Source organism: Python bivittatus, unplaced genomic scaffold, assembly GCF_059951505.1.
Source record: "Python bivittatus isolate LINGU-HERP-01145 unplaced genomic scaffold, Pbiv_v1 ctg000670_np1212, whole genome shotgun sequence".
In the NCBI taxonomy this organism is placed as follows: domain Eukaryota; kingdom Metazoa; phylum Chordata; class Lepidosauria; order Squamata; family Pythonidae; genus Python; species Python bivittatus.
This window is the reverse complement of record NW_028277094.1, coordinates 6,873,964-6,900,227: the sequence shown is the minus strand read 5'-3', so window position 1 is coordinate 6,900,227 and position 26,264 is coordinate 6,873,964. Positions and strand designations below refer to the sequence as shown.

The 26,264-nt window shown below is 36.5% G+C and overlaps 1 protein-coding gene across 2 annotated transcripts in view; it reads left to right on the top strand.

The window, feature by feature from the left end:
* The window catches only part of STAG2 (STAG2 cohesin complex component), a 47,816-nt gene that overhangs the window by 15,400 nt on the left and 6,152 nt on the right, over positions 1-26,264 (top strand). For both annotated transcript variants that reach the window (XM_007423631.4, XM_088151745.1), the window contains exons 2-29: positions 5,216-5,370; positions 5,729-5,807; positions 7,613-7,774; positions 8,686-8,782; positions 9,248-9,324; positions 10,245-10,449; positions 11,945-12,096; positions 13,161-13,234; positions 13,334-13,457; positions 14,018-14,116; positions 14,212-14,291; positions 14,721-14,828; positions 15,255-15,366; positions 16,147-16,264; positions 16,914-17,017; positions 17,850-17,942; positions 18,367-18,456; positions 18,702-18,905; positions 19,158-19,228; positions 19,798-19,885; positions 19,989-20,069; positions 20,548-20,640; positions 21,213-21,387; positions 22,306-22,445; positions 22,761-22,862; positions 23,691-23,839; positions 25,056-25,184; positions 25,704-25,909. In XM_007423631.4, coding sequence (XP_007423693.1) covers positions 5,327-5,370; positions 5,729-5,807; positions 7,613-7,774; positions 8,686-8,782; positions 9,248-9,324; positions 10,245-10,449; positions 11,945-12,096; positions 13,161-13,234; positions 13,334-13,457; positions 14,018-14,116; positions 14,212-14,291; positions 14,721-14,828; positions 15,255-15,366; positions 16,147-16,264; positions 16,914-17,017; positions 17,850-17,942; positions 18,367-18,456; positions 18,702-18,905; positions 19,158-19,228; positions 19,798-19,885; positions 19,989-20,069; positions 20,548-20,640; positions 21,213-21,387; positions 22,306-22,445; positions 22,761-22,862; positions 23,691-23,839; positions 25,056-25,184; positions 25,704-25,909 — 3,256 coding nt within the window. In that variant the 5' untranslated portion in view covers positions 5,216-5,326. The remainder of the gene's footprint in view (positions 1-5,215; positions 5,371-5,728; positions 5,808-7,612; positions 7,775-8,685; positions 8,783-9,247; positions 9,325-10,244; positions 10,450-11,944; positions 12,097-13,160; positions 13,235-13,333; positions 13,458-14,017; positions 14,117-14,211; positions 14,292-14,720; positions 14,829-15,254; positions 15,367-16,146; positions 16,265-16,913; positions 17,018-17,849; positions 17,943-18,366; positions 18,457-18,701; positions 18,906-19,157; positions 19,229-19,797; positions 19,886-19,988; positions 20,070-20,547; positions 20,641-21,212; positions 21,388-22,305; positions 22,446-22,760; positions 22,863-23,690; positions 23,840-25,055; positions 25,185-25,703; positions 25,910-26,264) is intronic.

The window sequence follows — 26,264 nt, the reverse complement described above, 5'->3', positions numbered from 1 at the left end:
TGGAGCACGGGGATATCCTTTTCCTGAACAGCAGCAGTAACACTTTTAAAGTAAAATAAGTTCATGTAAGTGGTGTTTGGGGTACTGATTAGCCACAATTCCCAACCATTTTATTTCAGCAGTCATAATTCATGCTTTCCATCCAGCTCACCAGAAATTAACAGAGATATTTAAACTTCTCATTAGGGCTGAACCCAGATTGTTTATTCCTGGCTTGTTTAGGGGACTCATAATTTCAGACTGTATCTTCAAGTGTGTTAGAGAAATGACAAACTAGGTTGAAACATTATGCAAAACATTTGTTCCCTTTTTAGTTTAGTTGTTCTTGCTGAGAGAAAGAGTTAACTGAGACCTCTTGAGCAGTGTACGTAAACAAGCAATTAGTGAAAAAGCCAGAATTTTTCAGTGGTTGTACATGTACACCTGAAGGCAGTGATAAGTTGCAATCATAATATTCTGACCACTGTGTGTGACTGAGCCATAACATATTGCCGCTCCCAATATTACATCACAGGCTGGGTTCCCTGGGGGTGCTGTGACTTGAAATTTAACGACATCCAGTTAAGCAACGTCAAGCATCCATGTTCCCAGTGATGTTCTAGTATTATTTCAGAGAGCAACTGTATAACACCAACAAAAGAGTTTAAACTATCACAGTGTTATATCCATGCAAATATGCTATTAGTATTCATTAAAATACAAATATTTAAATCTGTTCTTTCAAATTGGAGAGTGATTATTTGAAAATATCAACAAAAGTGGAAAATATAAACTAGTTGAGAAAAATGGAGCAATGCTCTGCAAACATATGTTGCACTAACAGGGCTGTTCTTTTATTTAAAAAAATTAACCACATTGAAGATTTAGATAAATGAACTGGTTTCATCATGCAAATTATCAAAATTTGCAACTTTTTGTTTTAACTGCAACTTCTGCCCCAAACAAATATCCCCTCATCCCCACTTCTAATTTTAAAACAGCTTGTGGGTGTGGGGGAGTTGTTACATTACTAAAACTTCCAGCCTGGTCAAGTGAGGAGTTGTGTATTTGAGAAATGTTACTTAGGAAATTGCCAGATATACATCTAATGTAACATAGTTCTCTATTGGCAGTTATTTCCTGTCAAGAAGCTGCTTGATCAACCTCTGTGTGACCTGTCTTACTGAGTTTTGGATTAGAGCTCCACCAAGTGATCTTTCAGCATGATACATTTTCTTTTTTAGAATAAGCTGATTATGTTTTAGCATCACTTAGTGGCAGTTTGAAATGTAGCTTTTCTCACTGCCAAGCAGTTCTAGAACTTTAGCCTAAAATTAAAAATCTGGGTTTTAGTTTCACATGATAAGATTTAAAGTTGATGACATATATTTGAAGCTAGACAACATAGTATGGGAGTTGAAGTCCTAAATGGTAATTTAGAAATTTATGCAGTTTCAAAGGTATTCTTTAAACCCTTGTGGGAATATTTTAAATAGAAGTTGGAACTTTAAAACCTGTCTGACATCATATTGAGATGTGATCAGGACAACTATGTATGCTGAATCATTATAGACAAATCATAATTTTTAATGTGTTCCTTTGCAATCTGTTTAGTTTGCTGTGTTTCCTCATCAGATGTGTTGATGTCTTCACATTATAAAGTTAGAAGGGACTATTTAGGTCAACAGCTCTAACTTGCTCAGTGCAGGATTCAAATTAAAGCATATCTGTTTAGCTTCTACTTGAACACTTTCAATGAAGGGGAACTACCTCTCCTGGTACAGGTAGTCCTTGTTTAATGACCACTCATTCAGCGACTGTTCAAACTTACAGTGGTGCTGAATGAATGGTAGTTATGACCGGACCTTGTACTTAAGACGTTGCAGCGTCTCATGGTCATGTGATCGTGGTTTGCAACGAGGACCTCACATGACTGCAACTTCCAACTTCCTGCTGGCTTCTCCATTGACTTTGCTTGTGGGAAGCCAGCAGGAAGTTGGAAATTGCAGTCATGTGAGGTCCTCGTTTAACAACCCGTGTGGTCCTAGTTTAAAGACGGCAACCAGGACTGCTGGGGTTGCCATCGCTAAGCGGTGCGGCCACATGATTTTTGAGTTATGACCATGTTGCTTAGTCACAGAGTTTCCAGTCCCAATTAGTGTTGTTAAATGAGGATTACCTGTACGTAATTGGTTCCTCTGTTGAATTGATTTTACTATGAGGACTTTTCCCTCTAACATTCAAAAATCAAAATCTTTATTAAGGCCTTTAGGGCAGAGAACACTACAATAAAAATACATTCACTCAGAACCTATCTTCCTTTGATTTGATACAATCTTAACCTTCTTGAGTGCATTCTTTCAGATATTTGAAAAAGTGCTGTCATACCCCACTCTTCTCCTTTTCAACACTAAATATTCCCAGCTCTTTTAGTATCTTGTCATAGAACTTATTTTCTAATCCTCTGATCATCTTCCTTGTCCTCCTTTGAACCTACAGTAAAACCTTGGTTTGCAAACATAATTCGTTCCGGAAACATGCTTGTAATCCAAAGCACTTGTATATCAAAGCGAATTTCCCCATAAGAAATAATGGAAACTTAGATGATTTGTTCCACAACCCAAAAATATTCATATAAAAATGATTACAATACTGTAATATAATATGAAATAATAAAGAAAATACAAAATATAAAGAAAAATAAAACAAATTAACCTGCACTACCTTTGAAAACCTTCGTGGCTGGCATGAGGGAGACAAGAGAGAGGAGAGTTATTGTGTAGGACGACTTTCATTATCACTAGCATGGGAGACGATCACCCACAATCCTGCAGCAAAAGAGAGAAGAACCATTGGCTCACTTGTGATCATGTGACGTTCGGCGTCACATACTACTCATATTGCAAGATATCACTCGTTTATCAAGTTAAAATTTATTAGAAACGTTTGCTTGTCTTGCGGAACTCTCGCAGATCAAGTTGTTCACAATCCAAGGTTTTACTGTATTTTTCTGGATTTTTATTTCACTGTGGTGCCCAGAACTGGACCAGTGTTCGTGATGAGGTCTGTCCAACACAGAATAAAATGAAGTAATTATTTCCCATGATTTAAAAACTCTTCTTCTCTTAACATAACCTATAATTGCGTTTGTTTGTTTTTTGGCATACTGTCGACAATTTTATTCCAAGTTCATGAGTAGTATTACTAAACCAGATATCTTTCATTTTAAATGTGTGCATTTGAATTGTATCCTAAGTAGCTAACCTCTCCAGCCTGGATGCTCTCTAGATATGTGGATTTCAATTCCTAGAATCCCCTAGTCAGCATGGACATTATTGACAGTTACAGAGTTCATACATCTGGAAGCATCTGGATTGTTGAAGGCTGTGCCATGTTCTCAGATATACTACCCAATTTGCAAGAATTCAAGAAATTTACAGGATCGATAATAAATTAATACTAGTGAAATTAATTTCAGCACAGCTAGTTATAAGCATGGGTAGAAAATTGCACAGAGAGATTAACAGGAAGCTGTAGAGGTAGAGATGAAATACATTTCTTATGAAGATACAATAGAAGGAACAGTATTAAGAGACATGCCCAATAATTTTGGTTTCTTCTGATCCTTTTGATATATTGTTGAACTTGCCCTCTGGCAGAGCATTCATTCGAGCATTAAAAAAGCTGTCCTATATCTGGGTAACACTGAGGTGTTAAAATAACATAAGTTGGTGCACAGGAGGTTTGGTCTCCATGTTTGATATGTAATTAGTTTAATTTTGCAGTTTGTAGAACTGTTACATTAGATGTATATCTGGCAATTTTCTAAGTAACATTTCTCAAATACACAACTCCTCGCTTGATCAGGCTGGAAGTTTTAGTAATGTAACAACTCCCCCACACCCACAAGCTGTTTTAAAAGTAGAAGTGGGGATGAGGGGATGTATTGTGCAAAGACCTCTGTAGCCCTTTCAAATGGCAAAGATAGTGTAAATTCTGGCACAACATTTGGAGATGGCAGTGGGTATAGACCTTTGGGAGGGAGGAACCAGAAAGGGTTAATATTGGTACATATTTTGTGATCATGGGTTGTTTTAATTGTGATTTGTTGGATAAGGAAAAAATTATCTGGTTCATATGAAATGCTAAATCATAAATATAGTTTCCTACCAGAGTGACTGGGTATCCATATCACATGAAGTCCAAATCAAAGCAAACTACTTCATGGCTTAATACCAAAATGGATACATACCTTTTTCCCCCTATGTGGACTCACTAAATGGGAAAGGAAACATACTACTTCAAATTTGCATTAATTTTTTTTAATAAGCGACTTCACATTATCTGGTATTGCGTAAGTACTGTGACTTAAAAGAGTTGGCCAGGATATAAACTAAGGAAGAAGTGCTTTTTCATTTCTCTTGAGTTAGCGCTAAGGGTCTGGTTGATATGTCGAAGTTGACTTCACCAAAACTGTCATATGCCCTTCGTAATGAATGAATTAACTTAGTTTGTAACATAGTGATGTTAATTGTATTTTTGAAATTTGTAGAGCATCCTATTATGCTGATTCCGAAGAAAAAGATTTCAGATTTTATCTTTGGAGACCATAGGAAAGATAAGCACACATAATACTACAGCCTCAAGTAAAAATGGTTCAGTTTTGCACAAATTAAACACTCGGAAGGCTACTGTGGTGGTGATGAGAGCTGCAGAATTGCAAACTGTTGTGCTGCCAGTGAATATATATGTACTTTGCTATCTGAGAAGTAGGGAAAAAATGAAGATAGAAACCACTGTTTTTATAGTAAATAAAATTACTTGTATTATTTGAACAGAAACAGTTATGTTACGGAAACAGTATTGTAATGCTGTTACGTACATGTGTGAAGTGACTGTATCTGGAATTGTATGTACAATTCTGGTCACTTGGCCTAAAACAATTACTGTGCGGTTTCAGAAAGGATGAGTAAAATAATTAAAAGATGCTTGAAGTACTTTTCTAGTAACTTTGTCATCTTAACATATTTCAGAATTTGGAGCATTCATTTAGATAGAAAACGCAGACTATCAAAAAAAAACTTTTCATATTTTCGCTAGACAAGCTGGGGTGGTCGTTTGACCCTGAGAAAGGATTTCTAATGGTCAGAGGGAAACTTTGTTACACTATTAACAGACTAGCAGGAGTCACAGGAAACTGGGCAACTTCCATTAACCGTTGCTTTGTTTTTGACAGGTATAGACCACAACAAAAATAGAAGAACGTGACAAGGAAGTACGCCTATTATCCACGACTGTTTTTTGAATGTATTTCTAATACAGCAGCACCCCAGAAGATGATAAAGAAATGATAGCAGCTCAAGAACCAACAACTAATTTTGCTCTGATTCAGTAAGTAACTGAAAATTATCGGTATCAAATTAGAGATTTGCAAAAATGTTTTATTTTTTTTTTTTGGAAAGAGTAGAGGTAGGAAAAAATTATATCATTTCCTTAGTTTGTGGTTTAAGTTAACCCCTCTGTCGTTCCTTAATTTATTGGTGATTTTTGGCAACTTGCTGAGTTGAATTCCCTCATTTCACTTGAGTTATGACATAATACTTTGAGGAAATTCCTGCGCTTTCCTATGCGTACAGTATTGGAAAGCACATTTAAGTGAATGTAACATGTTCACAGTATATTGTGTTGTATCAAAGCAATAATATAAATGTTTTAAGTGAAATAAGAATGTAAAAATATGTCTTCCCAGGGAATCTGAAACACACTTTTCTTCAGATACTGACTTCGAAGATATAGAAGGAAAAAATCAGAAACCAGGAAAAGGAAAGGTGTGTATATCTGACATACTCAGTCTTTGTATGGAATTGTAGGGGTAGCAGTAAAGTCTTTCATATGTTACTTTAAAAATTTAACTAATCTGCTACCTGAGACTGCAGTGCTTCTGTGAGATTTGGTGTAATAATGGTGAATGTCATGAAGCCCTCTCATATATACATTCATATATATAACCGCTGGGTGAGATCATCCGTCATCATGGGATGAGGTATCATCAGTATGCTGATGATACTCAATTATATATCTCCATCCCTGGTGAGGTAAGTGATGCTGTGACTGCCCTCTCGCGGTGCCTGGAGGCTGTGAGGGTCTGGATGGGGAACAACAGGCTCCAGCTGAACCCTGGTAAGATGGAGTGGCTGTGGGTTAATGGCTCCTCTGTATCCGGGACGTTGTCATCATTGGTGCTGGATGGGGTAGCACTGCCCCAGACAGACCCAGTGCGTAATTTGGGGGTCCTCCTGAACTCATGGCTCCTGCTCGAAGAGCAGGTGGCAGCCGCGGCCAGGAGGGCTTTTGCACAGCTCCGGGTTGTACGCCAGTTACGCCCTTTCCTGGATTGGGATACCCTTCGAACGGTCACTCATGCCCTTGTTATCTCCCAGATAGACTACTGCAATGCGCTCTACATGGGGCTACCCTTGAAGAGTATCTGGAAGCTTCAGCTGGTCCAGAATGCACCCGCGTGAGCTATTTTTGGGGTCCGAAGAAGGACCCATATAACACCTTTGCTCCGTGAGCTGCATTGGGTACCGGTTTGCTTCTGGGTCCAATTCAAGGTGTTGGTTATCACCTTTAAAGCTGTCAGGTTCAGCCCAAAGAACTCCAAGAGACAATGCAATACAGTTCTGTTGCGTTTATTAGCTTCCACCTCAAGACAGAATCTCACCAGACTCAACCCAAGTTCCCAAGCCAGCCAGCCACAACACTGTGAATTCCTTAGGGAGGTGCCAGCCTCATCTTCGTGAACTTCCCACGCTCCTGTTGGGGGCTAAGAACACGCTTATCTCCCTGTGCATGGCCTTCATAAGTCCATTCCATCACAAAAGCCCTACATGGCATGGGGCCAGGCTACCTGAGGGACCGCCTCACCCCACAATTTCAACCCGTCCCACCCGATCTCACAGAGGGGGCATTCTCCGGACCCCCTTGGCAAAAGAACTCCGACTAGCGGGGTCCAGAAGGCAGGCCTTCTCTGCTGTAGCCCCTGCCCTTTGGAACATCTTGCCCCTGGAGATGAGACAGGCCCCCTAACTCTTGGCCTTTTGGAGGGATTTGAAGACCTGGCTCTGCCATCTGGCCTGGGACGGGGAGGGAGGTAATCAGAAATGGGGTTGGCTAGTCCCCTAGAGGCCTGGTGTTGCCTCTAGGATTTTTTCTCTTCCTTCCATTTTGTGTAAATGTGTTTTTCTTTTTTATAAATTTTAATTATGTATTTATTTGTTTTAATTTGTTGTAAACCGCCCAGAGTCCCCCATTGGGGGGAGATGGGCGGGGATAAGCCGAATTAATTAATTAATTAATTAATTAATTAATTAATTAAACAAACCATTCCAGGAGGTTTCCAAAAGTTTGACTAAAAAGGCTGACAACACACTATATGTGTTCTTCCCGGCATTGTGTTTAAACTTTTCATTTCAACGAATAGATTGCCAGGCTATGTATGACAATAAAAAGTTAAGAAAGAGATGAATATGTAAATAAAGCCCCCTAATGTGTAAATTTATTCAAGTAAAAATGCATGTTCTATTTTACCTTTTACGTTGCTAAGAAATACCCGGGCTTGTTGTTTATACAGACCTGCAAAAAGGGAAAAAAGGGTCCAGGAGAGAAAGCAAAAGTTGGAAATGGAGGAGGAAAGGCTGGTGGTCCAAATCGAATGAATGGGCATCATCAGCAGAATGGTGTGGAAAACATGATGCTGTTTGAAGTTGTTAAGATGGGCAAGAGTGCTATGCAGGTAACTCTACTTTTGAGGGGCCTTGAAGTAATGTAAATAACAATGTTGCTGTTGGCGAGGAGAAAATCGATTTCAGTTACAGGTCAATTCCAACTTAAAATGTCATAGCGGATTTCTAAATGAATATCTAAACAATGATTTGAAGTTTGCTTGTTCAACGAATTTTTAAAATTAAGAGTTTGTACAGAATGCTGCTGTAATCATTCCTTTGTAAATGTGTAAACCTAAGGCTTTCTGTGACTGGTTGGCCCACTGGCTTTAATGAAAGCCTTTGTATGTATATTTATTTGGGTGTTGCACCATTCTTTGACACTTGGGCTGCAGCTTTATTTTAAAATTTCTGAGTTATTTTTAAAAATTAAAATGTGGTTTCTGTCTAGAAAAGGAGTGGGTGGTGCTGGTCTGTGACCGTAATAAAGAATAGATTAGATTAGATTAGATTAGATTAGATTAGATTAGATTAGATTAGATTAGATTAGATTAGATTAGATTTGAAAAGGAGTTGACTCAGAAGAGCCATCTTAGTTACACTTCTTTAGAAAGTTGTAGGACAGATTTGAATTCAACCCCAATGTACATGATTTTTTGTTTTGTGATTTTGAAACTGTCTGATTTAACTTTTAACCCTCTGTTACAACTTAAAGTGGGTCACAAATATATAAACTTTAGGCAGACATGAGGATTTAGATATCTAAGTTCTGACTAACTTTAGCTTAGGTTTATCGGCCTACTTTGGAAAAACTAAACTATTTCTGGTTTCTGAAAACAATGTTTTGGAGAATGGGGGGAAACCATGGAAACCTAGGGATATAAAAGATAAGAATTTTGGAGTGGTGATTTTGTGTGTGTGTGTGGATAGATAGATAGTAATAGTGAGGATTCCTAACTTAATGATGGCTTTATCATCTTAGTCTGTGGTGGATGACTGGATAGAATCCTACAAACATGACAGAGATATAGCCCTCCTTGATCTCATCAACTTCTTTATTCAGTGCTCAGGTTGCAAAGGTAAGATTTATATGTGGGGGTGGGTTTTCTTCTATATTAATTTCATAAAAATCCTCACATTCGTTCTTTGCTAGTGTTCTGCTCAGCTACCCCATTACAATCAGAACTTCCCACCTTAACTTTTACTTTTGCAATTGATTTGTAATTTTTCCCCCTCTCCGCCCCTTTTTTTTTAACTGCTTAAATATAGGCTCCCCCCCCCCCATTTCTAATTCTATTCTGGCATTTCAAAATCTGAGAGCCTGCTGATGCCTGATACATATAAAGAAATGAGTATGTCACTTATACAAAGATTTGCATATGCAGAACAGTCTATCAGATTACAATTATGCATATCCACGGTATTTTAAACATTTGAGTCAGAAAATGACACATTTCAATTTATAGTATTATTGCCTGAACAGCAATTTTTTAATATACTTTGAAGTTTGAGATTTCATAGTATTCCCATTCTGTAATTTGTAGGGGTTGTAACAGCAGAGATGTTTCGACATATGCAAAATTCAGAAATAATTCGAAAAATGACTGAAGAGTTTGATGAGGTAAAATGGACATGTTTAGATTTATATTTTCAAAATTGATTGTCATATATGTCTCTTAAAATAATTCCTTCTAAGAATTCCTTCCTTCTGAAATAGTTACTGCATCTGTTGAAAATGCATCTGTTCTCCTGTGATTTCTGTTTCTGCAACTATTTTTTAAATGTATTTGTGGGAGGTGAGCAATTAACCGTGGAGGTCAGATGAAATCTCTTAGTTCATTGGAGACAGTGATAATCAGTGTTTCAACTAGCTGAATATCTTTACAGCTTAGCGCTTCCCCTTTAAGAACATACTCATTAACAAGATGCATATGAAAAACAGGGAAATTCTGTATAGTGAGCAAGTTTACCCTTGTGGTCCCAGAGTAGCAGCATTGATAGACCTGTGCTCCTAGCTTGCAGTCTTCATAAATATATCCCATTAATTGCTCCTCTCTTACTTTATTTAGGTGATCTCATACATCACTCACTTCATTTTTACTTTCCAGCCCAGGTGCTGATACATTTATAAAAGTACTTACATTCTGTGCAGTAATTCAGAAAGTTAGAGAAGAAAGATACAATACAAAGGAGAGATTTAAACTGACGTTTGAATTTTAACACAGTTTTTAAAAATTGCTTTGACAATCTTATATTAAGATGTTGCATTTACTATATATTTTTATGCTTTTACATTAACTTCTTAATTTCCTTCTGATTTTCTGTGCTCTGGCCTGTGAACAAAATAAATAAAACAATATTTGGAAAAAATAAAATTGTAATTAAAAATATGATAATTCTTGTTTGTTAGATGTATACCTGTGTGGAAGACCATTGAAATCTCTCTTTTGGTTCATTGGGTGATTTGAATTTAACTGTCTTTTATTTAACTAGCAAGATAATGCAATAATTTTGGTGCAATTGACATGTTCTATATTCTAGGACAGTGGGGATTATCCGCTCACCATGGCTGGTCCTCAGTGGAAGAAATTTAAATCAAGTTTTTGTGAGTTCATTGGAGTATTGGTCCGGCAGTGTCAGTATAGTATCATATATGACGAATATATGATGGATACAGTGATTTCACTACTCACGGGACTATCAGACTCTCAAGTCAGGGCATTTCGGCATACTAGCACACTGGCAGGTAAACATTCATCAGCTTGATTTTTTTTAAAAAAATAGTTGAAAGGTATCCCAATTGTCAGGTTCTTCTAGATTTTAATCAGTTTGAAAGATTTAGCTTAGGAGGCTAGGAGAAACCCATGTGGGAATGATTTTTTTGGGGGGGGGCATAAGTTTCTATATTTATACTTCTTTTCCATTTCCTTTAAGTAGGGGTAAACCCAGGTAGTTTTAACGTTAAACATTTAAGGAATCAGCCAACATGCTGAGCTTGTTTTAAGAGGTCCTCTCTAAGCGCTCTTGCTGTGCAAAGTGATTCAGGTGTGAAAGACACTTCGAGAGATGCTGCCCTATTTCTTTGAAATGCTTTTCCTTGTGAAACTAGACAAGGACCCATCCCAGTATCCCCTTGATGGGTAAAAATCCATTGCTCTACGAGGACAGAAGAGTAACTGCTTTAGTTGAATCTAATTCAAGGATGTTGAACTAGAAGCTGTAAGTTCATGAAGCCTCCATCACCAGCTTTTTAGCTCCTAAAGCTCAAGCTTTCCAAATTCAGCAACTTACATTTACTTTATAATAGGGGTATGGGATAGACAGTTAACCTCAGGAGTGCCCTGTTTCCTCCTGGAAAGTTCTGATTTCCTCTCAGAATACTACAAACTACTTCCTGCTCTGGAAAGAAACACTTCCAGAAAAACATGAACCGCCACTGGAACTCTGAGATGAGCCTATTTTGGGGTGGGAGGAATAAACTGATCCAAAGACAAACCAGCCAGGTTTTTACACAACAACTTGATAACTATCTTCAAAGAGCAGAAATAATAAAGCAGTCATTAGTTGAATGAGAAGTGGTTTCCTGTCGTGCTTTCCAGCCCCTTGTGGAAAATCTTGCACGTAATAGTATAATAACTGGCCCTGTAACAATTGTTACATCCCTTCTTACACAAAAGGGTTACATAAGCCCTTTTGTAAGCGAGCAGCATAATTTGATGCAGTTTCAGGTTTCTTTTCACAAGATCCCCAGCAGTCGGTGAGTAGATGGCATTTTCCACGTGTGAAAGGGTAAATTTTAATTCACATGGAATATTGTCCTGGGATAAAATATGGGAAATGCTGCATGAATTTTGTATTCCTTATCAGTTTTTATTGTGATCAGCCCTTTACCTAGCTCTTCTCTGTCAATAACTAAAAGTGGCATATACATCTGACAGATAAATAAATTTAAGCAAGGTTTTGGATGATTAATTTCTGGATTAGGGATCTATTTTATACAAAGACAATTGTTTAAAAATTACTGAAGTTTATTTATCTGTCAGATACATATATGCCACTTTTCCTTCAGGAACTCAAGGCAGCATGACTAGCACTCTCTCCTCCCCTTTTTCCCCTCAACAACAATCCTGTGTTTGCTTTTAGTGTAGTAAGGCAGTTTTATGTCAACATCGTCTTTCAGCCTTGTTGATTATATTGTTCTACATTAGGACTGATTTTCATTCTCTCTTGGAACTTTTCAGCTATGAAGCTAATGACTGCATTAGTAAATGTGGCATTAAATTTGAGCATTAATATGGACAATACACAACGACAATATGAAGCGGAACGAAATAAAATAATTGGAAAACGAGCTAACGATAGACTGGAACTCTTACTGCAGAAAAGGAAGGAGGTTAGAACCTTTGCTGACTAGTTTAATTGTTACTTGACAGAGAGGGAACTCTGGGAGTTATTTTTGTCCAAAAAAAAAAGGTTTGAAGTAAAACTTCATGAAATATGGCTTCTGATCAACATATGAAATATCTTCCTGAACATTTCAACTGAAAAAAGAATTGTGCTGACACTTGATGCCTGTAAAATATACACAGTCATCTCTTTGCTGTTAAGGCAAACATGTAGAAAGTCTGTTGCCCCAAAGACTAACAGAAGTGAAAAGAAAGAGTGAATCTCTGAGATTGAGTTAAAATACAGCTTTTCTTTCCAACTCTATTTCCTCTGCCTCTTTATGGATGATCCTTGGAAAGAGGTAAATTAACACTTTCCTCAAGCCATAGTCAGGAAGTCGAATGGAGGCCAGGAAAGTTCTTCCAGAAGAATTACTCTTTCAGCTGGTCCCAATTACTATTTCCTTTCTAGTATGGTAGGATGTCCAAAGGTCCTTCCCCATCTACTTTTTGTTCTTTTGACCAGTTTGTATATCCCTTCGTAATTAAAAGATTCTGCTCATGGTTAGAAAATCATGGTGGGCTAGCAGACAACCATGTACCCCATTTATGTTGTCTTAATACAGTATGCACTCTCTACAGTGATACACATTTTTGAATTTCTGTAATGACTTACTATAATTATAATCATTGTGTTATTCTCATTTTTAAATTTCTTTTCAGTGTAAAATATAAGGAATTTTTAATAGTCTCATTTGCTTCCTTTTAAAATAGCATTAGGGCATTTCACTAATGTTAGCATTACGGTATGTGGTATTAAGTTTCCAGATTAACTTTTATTAAATTATTGTGTGGCATTTGGTAATACTTGAACATTTTAGTTGCCAAACCTGTACACCTTTATATTTTTCACTGGAAATGAAATTATCAGCCATATATTTTAAAAATGAACTTGTGATATCATCTCAAATAGTTATTCAAATAATTATTAGATTCAGATTAAGTCTGTATTGTTTTATTGCTTAAGTGTTTACTATGAAACTACAGCACTTTCATTTCCTGTGTTTTTCAGCTTCAAGAAAATCAGGATGAAATAGAAAACATGATGAATGCCATTTTTAAGGGTGTATTTGTTCATAGATACAGGTGGGTTCAGTTGCTGTGTATTAAGTCTAAACTTTAAGATGCATTCTATTTTTTTTTTAACCATACTCTTCTTTTTCCTTCTGTATTATCCTTTTTCAGGGATGCAATTGCTGAGATTAGAGCAATATGTATTGAAGAAATTGGAATTTGGATGAAAATGTATAGTGATGCCTTTCTCAATGACAGCTATTTAAAATATGTGGGATGGACAATGCATGACAAGGTAAGGTGCTGAATGCTGATTTCCCCTGTAACTACTGAACAGAGAAAACAAAGCCCAAAAAGTTGGTACCTCTCTTTTTCTTAACCCACATTGTAATCATCAATTAGTTTTAAGTGAGAAGGAATTAAGATTGTACGTTTCACGAGTCCAGTGTCAAAAAGATCTGACAGCAGGACATACCTGATAAAATCGTAATGTTGGATTTCTCTACTAGCTAGGACTTCATAAATCCTTTTTTAAACCAACAACAGCTCTACAATGCCCTGGTTTCCAGTCTGCTTCAGGGCTGAGTTGAAAGTGCTGCTCTTAAACCTGTAAACTTTCCCAGCTTGATGCAGTCTGACTGATTGACTGATTATGATGATTTTGTTATTTGTCTTAAAATTTTTATATGTTCATTTATATAGAAATTAATTTTCTATTGTAATCCAGTATTTAAAAAATGGACCCATTAACAGAAACCACAATTTAAATGTAGAGCTCTATAAACTAATTAACATTGTCCAGTATTGAAAAATGAAAAACTTAAGGACTGTTACTTATTTCCTAATTCTTTTTAGCAAGGGGAAGTGAGACTCAAATGTCTTACAGCTTTGCAAGGACTTTACTATAATAAAGAACTTAATTCAAAATTGGAACTCTTCACTAGTCGGTTCAAGGTTAGTGTTCATTCTGTCTTTTCCTTTTAAAGAAATATCCCAGACTTTCCATTATAGCAGTTTTCATTTTACAAACTAAATCTTCTTCCCATTAGGACAGAATTGTGTCTATGACTCTTGACAAAGAATATGATGTTGCAGTACAAGCAATAAAACTACTTACTCTTGTTTTACAGTAAGTGTTTCAAATCATATTTCAAATAATAGACATTTATGGTATTAATTTGTCCATTTTGTATAAATGTAGTTTTTTAAATCTTTGAAGACAGAAAATTCTTCTTAGGGTGTCATAGGGTTTCAGGATTATATTGTAAAATGTTACAGTTAGATAAAAATGTATGCAAGATTTTGTTCTGTCTATGTTGCTGAAAGTTCATGTATTTCTGGATACTTCACATTGAGATTCTCAGAGGCTTTGAGTTGATCTTCAGTTACTGAATTATAGCCACAAGACAAGAATTCTTGTTTTAAACTCAACATTCGGATTTCAGGTACTCTACAGTTAAAAATAATCTGTAAGTGAGGGCATTTGATTTTTTCGCTTTTTTCCTGTAATATTCTATGTGCCTTTTTTGTTTGTAATAATTAATTACTGCATTTTTAGGAGTAGTGAAGAAGTTCTAACTGCAGAAGACTGTGAAAACGTCTATCACCTGGTTTACTCAGCTCATCGGCCAGTGGCTGTAGCAGCAGGAGAATTTCTTTATAAAAAGTAAGGAGAAGATGACATTTCATTAAAAGAACTAAAGTTCAATTCAAACGTTTATTGGCATTAGGAACTAAAGTTGTGAACTGGATAGAGCTGAATCACTGAGCTGTTTAGATAAAGTTTGTGGTTCCCCAGGGTGAAATGGGATTTCCTCTGGAATAACTAAAACCGAGTCTGCAAAAAGCCACATTATGTGTCAAGAAAAGTTTCAGCTCTCCATGCCAGAGTGGTGAGAAAGAGTTGTCAGATTTGCTTCTAATCATCATCAAAAAGGGAATTTTACATAAAAGGTTCTCCAATGAATATTCTGTGCAGAAGGGATATTGAGATTTATAGTATGTTTTTTTGGTACTGCATTTTATGTTTAGCTAACTCTGTAGTAAATACTATTACAATTACTATTGTTGTTTTTTTCCCTTTCTTGGGAAGGCTTTTCAGTCGCAGAGACCCTGAGGAAGATGGAATTCTTAAAAGAAGAGGAAGGCAAGGTCCAAATGCTAATCTTGTCAAAACATTAGTATTTTTCTTTTTGGAAAGTGAGGTATGTACACATACCTTACTTATTTTATAGAACTGTATTCCTCAGCAATGTTTTGTATGTGCTTTCTGTTGAGCCAAATTAAGTTCCATTTGTTAGGAAGAATTGCCTCTGACTTTACAATATGTTCTAAACTGCTTAATCCATATGAATGTTGTATCAGTTCATTGTATATCCCCAAAGGTTCCTTTAATTATTGTGTAGCTGAATTTAGTTATGAGAGGTTTGTATAAATGTATTACCTTCCCAAACCTAGAAGTGTTTTAAATGCTATTACATTAAATTGTAGGAGTCTAGACAGCAGTTGCAAGAAATTGTGATCCCTTAAGTTATATTTCCATCTGTATATTGTGTTAGAGGTTTATAAGAGCCTCTAAATGCCTTCCCCAACTCTGCTCAGTATTGAAAATCTTGATATTAATGATGTAGGGATATAGGAGAGAAGGAAGATAGTAGTTTGTCTTGGAATTTTTCCAAGTGGGTTGCTACAGTTAGATCTACCCAATAAAGAATAATTTGGGTTACAAAGCCAGTTGAAATCCAGTAAACCTAGTGAACCTTTAAGTTTTAGGTGCTTAAGGGTAACATTAAAAAGTGACAAGGCATGAAAGACCTGAGGCAAATAGCAGAACATTTTCTTAGCACATAACTCCTGCTTTCCTTCTGTAGGTATACATTTTCTCCCTTAAATTAGTGTCTGCCATTGTAAGGGCACCAGCTGGTTTAGGGCTTTGGAGAAGCTTTTCATAAAATGCATGGTAAATACCTCTGGATCTTTTTCAGTTACATGAGCATGCTGCTTACTTGGTGGATAGCATGTGGGATTGTGCAACTGACCTTTTGAAGGACTGGGAATGTATGAATAGTCTTCTGTTGGAAGAACCACTCAATGGAGAAGAACGTAAGATTTCACTCTATTTTCAAAGCATGTTTTAAAGTGCATATGCCTAGATAGTTGACCCTGACTTGAAGAAAATAAAAGAAATTCAGCAGATAAAGACTGGCAACACATGCAAACTAACAATGGGATAACCCATAAAACAAAACTTAACTCTGAGCAAATAAGCTCAGAAATTATGGTCCTGTTGATTTGGCTTTTCACATTTTTACAGAAAGGCCCTATGATATTTCTCTAAAACTAAAATAATGTATTTGCAAAAATGAGCAGTTAAATGAGTAAACAGTAGTAGCAATTTCTTTTAATCATTGCCATCATGTTTCATTACATATAAAAGTATAGCAATTTTTTTATTAAATAAATCATTAAATACAAAGACAGCTTTGATTAAAAGGCCTGGAAAAGCTTCCAAATGGGATTTCAGACAGGAGTTTTAAGCTTTCTTTCTAGATCAGTTTGTTTTCTTTTCATTCTGGTGTCATGATTGCAGCTAATTTGGTATACTAGTCTGCACGTTTTAATTTAAGGTGCAAAACAAAATTTATCAACAATTCTTGGTGAGAAATCTTATGGTATGTCCAAATGGTTCTTAAACATATGCGATTTTTAAAAAATGACATTTTTCTTTTTTCTTTTTTTTTAATAAATGCAGCTTTAACAGACAAACAGGAAAGTGCACTAATTGAAATAATGCTGTGTACAATTAGACAAGCAGCTGAATGTCATCCCCCTGTAGGAAGAGGCACAGGAAAACGGGTATTTTTTAAAAATTTATGCTATGAACAATAGTATTAATATATTGTTTGGCTAATTTTAATGGGTTTTTTGCAGACAAAAATAAAGTACGCTAGTAATTTTCTAGTGTATTTGGTTTTTGAGCCAGTGTGCATTACATTAGCAGTAGAATCACAGTTGTTGAAAAAGACATCAAAATAATCAATAATGTAAAAGAAATGCACTAGCCTTTAACATTTCGTATTCATTGTAATATTATTGCACACAATTCAAAATAACTGTATGACATCACCTCTTTGGAATCAGAAGTCATGCCTACAGTACACAGTGAAAACGTGTTATTTTTAGCATAAGTTATCTTCTACTTCTGGGGTCAGAGTGAACCATTTGAAGGTCTCGGAATCCTGAACTTGTCCGCTTGATAGAGTCATAGCACTTAATTCTTTACGCTAGGTAAGAATGTTACGCAGTATAATTCTGATGGCTGTTAAAGAAAAAAAAACCCTCTACTTTGATTAAACAACAGATTTTATTTGCAACTCTGTCATTCTAAATCTGCTCAACCATCTACTGCATTCCCTCTCCTTTGTCACACGAGCATATGTTGGTGAAAGCATCGATCCATCTGAATGGTGCTGAACCAGTTCCTTTAGAATAATAGAATGTCACGGTGGGAAGGGACCTTGCAGATCATTTCTTAATTTTGAGAATATACATCCTTTTTTAAATGTAGTTGAATTTGGTTCACATGCAGTAAATTGTCTACCATGAATTGCATCTTGGGGTTGCATTAAGTAGATGCTGGTCATATCAGTCCTTTGATCATGCTGCTCCTTGTTCTTCTCTGACTTAGGTGCTTACGGCAAAGGAGAAAAAAACCCAGTTGGATGACAGAACTAAGATCACAGAGCTTTTTGCTATTGCACTTCCTCAGCTCTTAGCAAAAGTGAGTGTGATTTTTACTTTTCTCTCTATATAGTTGGTGTGCTGAAATGACTGTTGTGTAAGAAACTGCCTTAGACCAGACCAGATCGCTGGTTTGTCTATTGTGATAAAGTTATTATTGGTGACAGCTCTCCGTGTTTTCATACAGGTGTGTTTTTCAGCTCTGCCTGGGATTGAACTTTTGCTAAACTAAGATTCCTGAACAATTCTCTTCAACCTTGATGAAGCATTCAGATTTTTTCCCCCCAAATCTAAAAATAAAGATGACATTGAGTGAAGATAGTTTGTTAATTCTGCATCAATATTATCTAACACTGAACATTTTAGATTTCTTAATGAAACTCGTCTTTAGAATTGTGAATAATGAAACACTGATTTTATGGAAAAATGTTTGGGTTTTAATTAATTGTTATCAATATCCGCAGTATTCTGTAGATGCAGAGAAAGTCACCAACTTGTTACAGTTGCCACAATATTTTGATTTGGAAATCTACACAACAGGGAGATTAGAAAAGGTAAGCGAAGCAAAAAGAATGGAATAGGATGAAAACTGAACAGATCCTCACACGTTTGACTGGGTGCTTGCCTGCTCTTGTGGGCTCTGTAACTAAATAAATGGCTGTCTGTACTATCACAACAATTAAACACAGTTCTTTTGGAACAAGAAGTGGCAGTGGTGGGGATGAGGGAACAGGACTTTCGAACAAATGCATCAGAAAAGAGATGATTGACTGACTGATTTTTGTTTTGTATTAACTAGCATTTGGATGCCTTATTGCGACAGATCCGGGATATTGTAGAAAAGCACACAGACACTGATGTTTTGGAAGCTTGTTCTAAAACTTACCATGCCCTCTGTAATGAAGAGTTCACAATCTTTAACAGAGTAGATATTGCAAGAAGTCAGCTAATAGATGAACTAGCAGACAAATTCAACCGACTTCTTGAAGATTTTCTGCAAGAGGTGTGTATCTTCTGTTTCTGCGTAGGTCTTGCTCTTCAAGCTACCTTTTTATCTCCTTTTGCTTTTCATTGCGCTTTGCAAAAACAAAGGCCAGGCCAAAATAAACAGCAAGAATTGGGCTATATGTTTCACAAATAAATATACTTCAGATTTTGGATTAATATCTCTTAACATTAAAATAGAACAAAATACCATCTTCCTGCGCCTTGAAATAATTGATTTTATTGCAACTGTACGCCTTTTTCATCATAGGGTGAAGAACCTGATGAAGATGATGCTTATCAGGTCTTATCAACATTAAAGCGAATTACTGCTTTTCACAAGTAAGTAAAGTAAAGCCTATCCACTTTTTGCTGATCTTAAATTTTGTTTCTTTACAGATACTTTGTACATTGTTTTATTGTACTTACGCTAAAAAAAAGTTCCAGTCACTTTCAATTTTGTTTCCAACTTCTTCTGCCATCTCCTGCTGGAACTCTCCCCTCGTTCTGCCTTAAAGGGCTACTGACAGTAATACTAGATAGTGAGAAAATGATATCAGGGTAGCTACCATGCATTCTGTGTAGTTTGCATTATTTAGTCAGAATAATGCACATGTTTATACATGCGTTTGTGCGGGGTACTCCTTTAAAAGAAAATAGATTGGGGGCAAAGAGGAATAACCAGAGCTTTGCATGGAGTTATCTCCATGGATCGGGGCTTTGTACTTATATTGGAACTCTATGACAGTAGCATGCAGAACCCTGTTACAAAAGGCAGTCATTCAAATGTTTGATGACAATAGCCACTGCTTGTGCTATAGCACAAGGATTCAGTGGTCAGTTCAGTACAGTGCACGGGGGGGGGGGGACGGGACAGTGAATTAGAGGCATTCATGTCTTTCTATTTTCAGTGCCCATGATCTGTCAAGATGGGACTTGTTTAGCTGTAACTACAAGTTACTAAAAACAGGCATTGAGAATGGAGATATGCCTGAACAGGTTAGTATTTTTCTTCTTCTTTAAAAGAACAGTAGAAAATAATAGCAAACTAAGAACGATAATACCTTATTCTCAAGCTTTTTTCTTCTTTTTTAAAACACAGATAGTTATTCACGCACTGCAGTGTACTCACTATGTAATCCTTTGGCAGCTAGCAAAAGTTACTGAGAGCAGTTCTACAAAGGTAAGTGCTGGTGGCACTAGACATATTTCAGTGCGTGTGAATGTGGAGTGCAGAACCATTTATGATGGGTCACTGTACAAACCTTTGGGGTTCCTTCTTGGGAAGCCTACCAATATGATGAACTATCCTTAAATCCATTGTGGGTGTGTGGAATTCTTACCTGGATTGGGGTAAGAACTACATTTGGAGTGCGCTCAGGGTAGGAAAGGCTGACCTTAGTGGTAATGTCAGAGGTATTATCTTCTCTTTCCTGTGAGGAGAGGGGTGAAAAGAGGGTAGGAGTCCTAATTCTTTTCTGATTTGCAGAAAAGGGGCCAGAGGAAGATCAAAGAAGCTGGAGCTGTTACAGGGAGTTTCACATTACTGTTCTCCTCCATAGCAAAAGTTCTCTGTTTCTTAAAAAAAAATCATTTCTATTCATCATGCAAGTATGATTCAAAATAATAAACTTACTGTTTAATATTCTTTCATTTCTAAGGAGGACCTTCTACGCTTAAAGAAACAGATGAGAGTTTTTTGTCAAATCTGTCAGCACTACCTTACCAATGTAAATACTGCTGTTAAAGAACAGGTTAGTCATGATTTAGTATCTGACCATTTTTTGTGTCTAAGTAGTTAGATGCTTTCAATATAGAAATAATTTTTCATCTGCAATAACAATTGTGTGTAAGAAAGTGTAGCATTATTTGTGTGCCCCAGTTTAGAACATTAATAAAGCAGACCTGAAGCTCTTTGTTTTATTTAAATTTCTACCCTGACAGCTACATTGAAGTAGAGGGAGAGGTTTGTATACTTTTTGAAATGGCAAACCTAGGAAGGTGCCAAGTTATATATTTGTATAATGTAGTATAGTTTCATTATTTACAGTCAATATAGCTAAGATAAAAATACACAGTAAATACAAGAAAAGATAAGGCTGTAAGAATGAATAATAAATATATTAGTACAAAATAATAAAATGACTCCTATCCAATGAGAGTGATTGTACTGAGACAATACTTAAAAATTGTAGTCAGGTATGTTAACACAGTTCTGGGTTAGAACTGTCTAAGGACATAGCTTTCTAGGGGCTTAACTTGTGTTAAGTTTCTATTTTTTGAGGTTTTTTTTTTTAAATGATGCATATCATTCCTTCCCTTGCAGGCCTTCACTATTTTGTGTGATGTGTTAATGATCTTCAGCCATCAGATCATGTCAGGAGGACGTGACATGTTAGAGCCATTAGTTTACACTCCTGATTCTTCTTTACAGTCTGAACTCCTGAGTTTTATTCTTGATCATGTTTTCATTGATCAGGATGAGGATAGCAACAGTGCAGGTATGGGGTTATGGAAATCTGTCTCCTATTTATTTTGGTCGCAACCGGTGCATTATCTTATCAGGTTCTCACTTTGTCTTTTCTCCCTGAATTGCTACCCACTTTTCACTTAGCCAGACACGGAGGTTAGTTACTGGAGGTTGCAGGGCTAGAACCTGATCTCCATGGAGTACTGAGTTGGTCTCCAAAGGAAATTGCCCAGTTAGAAAAGAATGGGACTTTAGTCCTGTCCACTTTGAGATGTAGAGAAACAGCTTGCTCAACCCTTACTCATCCTGCTGTATGTAGCTGAGGCTTTTTTTTCCCCCATGAGAAAGTACAGTATTATGTGTTTCTCACCTGCAAAGCTGAGAGGAATAGCATAAACATAGTCCTTGGGCCCTGTTTTCATTTTACCTTGGTTCACTTTGCTCTTGAAGCTACAGTTAAACTTTTCTGATGTATGGAGTCCTTGGTGGTCTCTGAGCTTTTCTGATGTATGTTTAGTGAACTGTTCTCTGGGTTTCCTTAAAATTGTGGAATTTCCATTAAGCAACCATTTATGAAAGCATTTATGAAAGCATTGCTCAGGTTGTTGAAAAGAATGGCTGGAGGTCTGAAACAAGCTATGAAACTTACCAGCTACTCTAAGCTAAGAGTTTAGCTTATTTTTTTAAAGGTTTTGATTTCTTAATATTGGAATTTGGAGACATCAGGACTTCTTAAGTAGTTCATTGAAAATAGTAACAGGGACTGTAGCATTCCAAACATCTCAGGCTATTTGTGGTAGCTAACAAAACATCAGATTCTTACTCTTACTGTGAACTGTTACCTCTTTAGAATATTGCAGGGCAAAAACCGGTTATAAAGATGTGATTGATACAGAAATCATACCCAAATGTATGCCTCTGAATGCTCATGTACATTCTTTTTTTTTAGATGGACAGCAGGATGATGAAGCTAGTAAGATAGAAGCTTTGCACAAAAGAAGAAATTTGCTTGCGGCTTTTTGTAAACTTATTGTATATACTGTGGTGGAAATGAACACTGCTGCAGATATTTTTAAGCAATATATGAAGGTAATGAAAGCCTATAGAGAAGGGGATCTGAGGTTCTCATATAAAAATATGGAATGAATATGGTTGTATTAAACCTGCAGGCTTCTTTTTTTCCTCCATTATTAGGGGAGTCAGTTCTGGAGAACTGTTGTTGCCTTAGCAAAAAGTAGAAATTAAATGATCATGTTTAAAGCGAGTTATAGTTACTTCAGTTTAAAATAGGCTATTTGTAGTCCTTCTATTTGCCTCCATCATCATCTTTTGTACAAAATAATGATATTCACAAATGAATGTTTTCTAATTGAAGTTAAACTGTTTGTGTTTTTATCCTGATAGTATTACAATGACTACGGAGATATTATCAAAGAAACAATGAGTAAAACAAGGCAAATAGACAAAATTCAGTGTGCAAAGACCTTGATTCTCAGTTTACAACAGGTATGTTTTCACTATTCCACACACCTATACTAGTTATTCTTTAAAGACTTGCTTAAAAATGTTGAAAATATGTGTAATCCTGTTGGACAACAGTTTTATTAAGAACAATAAAATGTGCAGAAGTGCCTAGAAATATCTCTTAGATAAAGTAGTATTCTAATTATGTATTGAAATAAAATGTATTAGAAGAGTAATGAAGCACATTAGGCAAGTTTCAATTTCAAATTGTTTAAAAAGTGTAGAATTTCTGAAGTGATGAGATCACCACTAATGAAATAATTAAGAGATTCTTCTGATCTGTGAACAGCTCAATTGGACATAAGCTTTCATTTTGGGATCTTATGTATCACTGTAAAGCCGGGTGACGATTCATCCCAAAAATATCCCAGAGAATGGGGGAATAAGAGGAATCACCCATAGAGTTTCCCATTTCAATCCTGCCTCTCTTATTTTGAGGGAGTAGTAGAAAGTCCACTTGTGGAGGACCTTTGTGTTCAGGTGAACCAGAAAAACCATGTTCAGTTATTTTGTTGATTTATTTCTTGCCATACGTATAGGAGGTCAGCTTTTAGAGTATTCAGTAAACTTTATAGTAGTGTTTTTATAAAACAGTCTTTAAACCTATTCTCATTCTTGGCATATTTGTATGCTGAAATGTAAGCCAAATATAATGCTTTAAAAGTTTAGGTAAAATTTTGTTTGAAGACAGATTTTTGTAGTTGAATAATGTTAGGCAGAGAGAGGGAGAGCATGCATTAAAATACTCTGGAAACATTGCTGTCAAATCATACACAAGTATTATGATTGGAAAATGTTTTGTTCATGCAGCTTTTCAATGAGATGATCCAAGAAAACGGATATAATTTTGATAGATCATCACCAACTTTCAGTGGAATTAAGGAATTGGCTCGACGTTTTGCTTTAACTTTTGGACTTGATCAGCTGAAAACAAGAGAAGCCATTGCTATGTTACACAAGTAATTGTTTACTTTTTCTTTACTTTGTGAATAACTGAATTTACCTCCATAATCCTTTTCATAGTCTCCATCAAATGAAAAGACGCCCCCAAATAAGCAAAATTTAAGACATGAAATAAGTAAAAGAAAGCTAGATGTAGTTTACACTTAACACCATTCACCACAGCTGATCTTCCCTATGTCATGGTCAGAATGGGAAGAGTAGATAATATATCAATGTTGGTAATAAATAATAATAAAGAAATCAATGGTTGCCGTCAGATGGGGCCGTAGATGTTGGCTTCTGGTTTTCATTGTGACCTTGTCCTGATTGATTGATTGATTTTACTAGGCTTCTTTGCTGCTCTGATTGTTAACCAACTCTAAGACTTTTGTATAATGCTTTTTAGTAAGATAGAGAAGATCTAGTCTAGATTTCTGGCCACAGGCAGTATTCCCTGCTAGTGTTGAGAATAGGTCCAGACACATTTTGCACACAAGCACAACCAACACTTGTGTTTACACCAAGCATGCCCCTGTTATTCTGCACAAGCTGTAGTAGCTCAGATGAATTAGAGAAAAATAGGTTAGATCCAGCATATCTGTTGGAATATATTGAGTTTATATGCAAAATGGTTTGTGCAGGAAACTGCTGGTTTCAGGTAGTTCATGTCTAAACCAAAACACGGGAGCTGTCGATGGAAACACAGTTGTTCTGGGCAGATCAAGTTTTCAGTAAATGGCTAAGAATGGAAAAAGCCAAGGAAGCAGCAGTGGTTACTAAGAGCAGGGGAGGCAGGCCCTGGGGTAGCTGGTGGGATATGCAGTGCTGGAAGGTGCTAAGGCGGTGACAGACTCACTCTGGGTTTTATTTCCATTGAACACATCTCAGCTGGCGTGGTTTGGCACGACTTCCAGAATGTGATGCATTTGGGGTTTGAGCGAAACCCATTTTTGATTTTGCACACACTGCTAACATTTACATTTGTCATATATTCAAGTCTTGGATCTCTTCTGATTAGGACCAAGTCTGGCTCTGACCCGAAATATATTTTTCCCTTGTACAGGCATATGATTTAGTGTGTGTGTCTTAAATATAGCAGCACTGAGTGAAATGTATTTATTCTTTGAAATACTCATTCAGTGTTTGATGTGTGTTGAGATCTTTTGTGTCAGGGGAAAAAAAATCCAGTATAAAAATACTCTTAATAATGCTAACTTGAATTCTTGTTTTCAGGGATGGCATAGAGTTTGCTTTTAAAGAGCCTAATCCACAAGGAGAAAGCCATCCACCTTTAAATTTGGCATTTCTTGATATATTGAGTGAATTCTCTTCCAAACTTCTCAGGCAAGACAAAAAAACAGTGTAAGTATTTTATGGATATTTTAGAGAACTTTTTCGCAGTGTTTTAGAAGCACAGTTAAGTGGTTTTTATTTTCAGATAAACTAGCCTTAAAACAGGGTGGGCAACTACCTCACTGATTTTCAAGATACAGAAGAAGTTGTTTTCTACCACGAAGTAGGGAGGAGGAAGAAATATGTCCTGATCCTGTGGTTCATTCCAGTTGTAAAAATCTCTGCTTTTTTCTTACTGTGTTCCAGGTTAGAATAACTATTTTCCAGTTTTGTGTAATTTTCTTAGTCAAGAGGAAATAGAAAAGCGTTGAGCTGCAGGTTAATTCACACATGCTGTTTATGGTTACGATGACAAAGATCTATTATCAGGAAATTGGTTACCACCGGGGCCACCCGTAATCTCTTCCCTATTTTTAGAATTTTGAAAAGCAACAATAACCATGCCATATCTTTAATGGTCCATTCGTGAATTTAAAGATGATTCAGTAGGTATTTATAGTAATTCCTTGCTCCTTCTTTGTTTTGAAGGTACGTTTATCTGGAGAAGTTCATGACCTTTCAGATGTCTCTTCGACGAGAAGATGTGTGGCTTCCACTCATGTCTTACAGGAATTCTTTGCTAGCTGGGGGAGATGATGACACTATGTCAGTCATCAGTGGAATTAGTAATCGAGGGTCTACAGTAAGGAACAAGAAGACAAAACCAGCCACAGGAAAGCGGAAACTACCTGAAGGTTTGGAGTTATTTATTATAGGCTTCCTTGGTGTATATTTACATCCCCTACATTGTTCTATAAATTAAGAACCTTCTTGGTTTGTTTCTAATCAGCTTAGTGCTTTCTGGTTTGCAGTTGCGTTAGGGAAACTTAGATTAACTCTAACCAGGGATTTCCTTCCAGTTATGATCATATATACTTGAAGATGTGGCTGGGGAATTCTGGGAGTTGAAGTCCACACATCTTCAAATCGCCAAGGTTGAGGAACCCTGTTGTAGACCACACTTTGTAAGCAGTGGGAGTTAATGGCACCCACTGCTTACCTGAAATCTGGCCAGGGTCAGCTGCATTTATAACAGATCAGAAAAAAAGT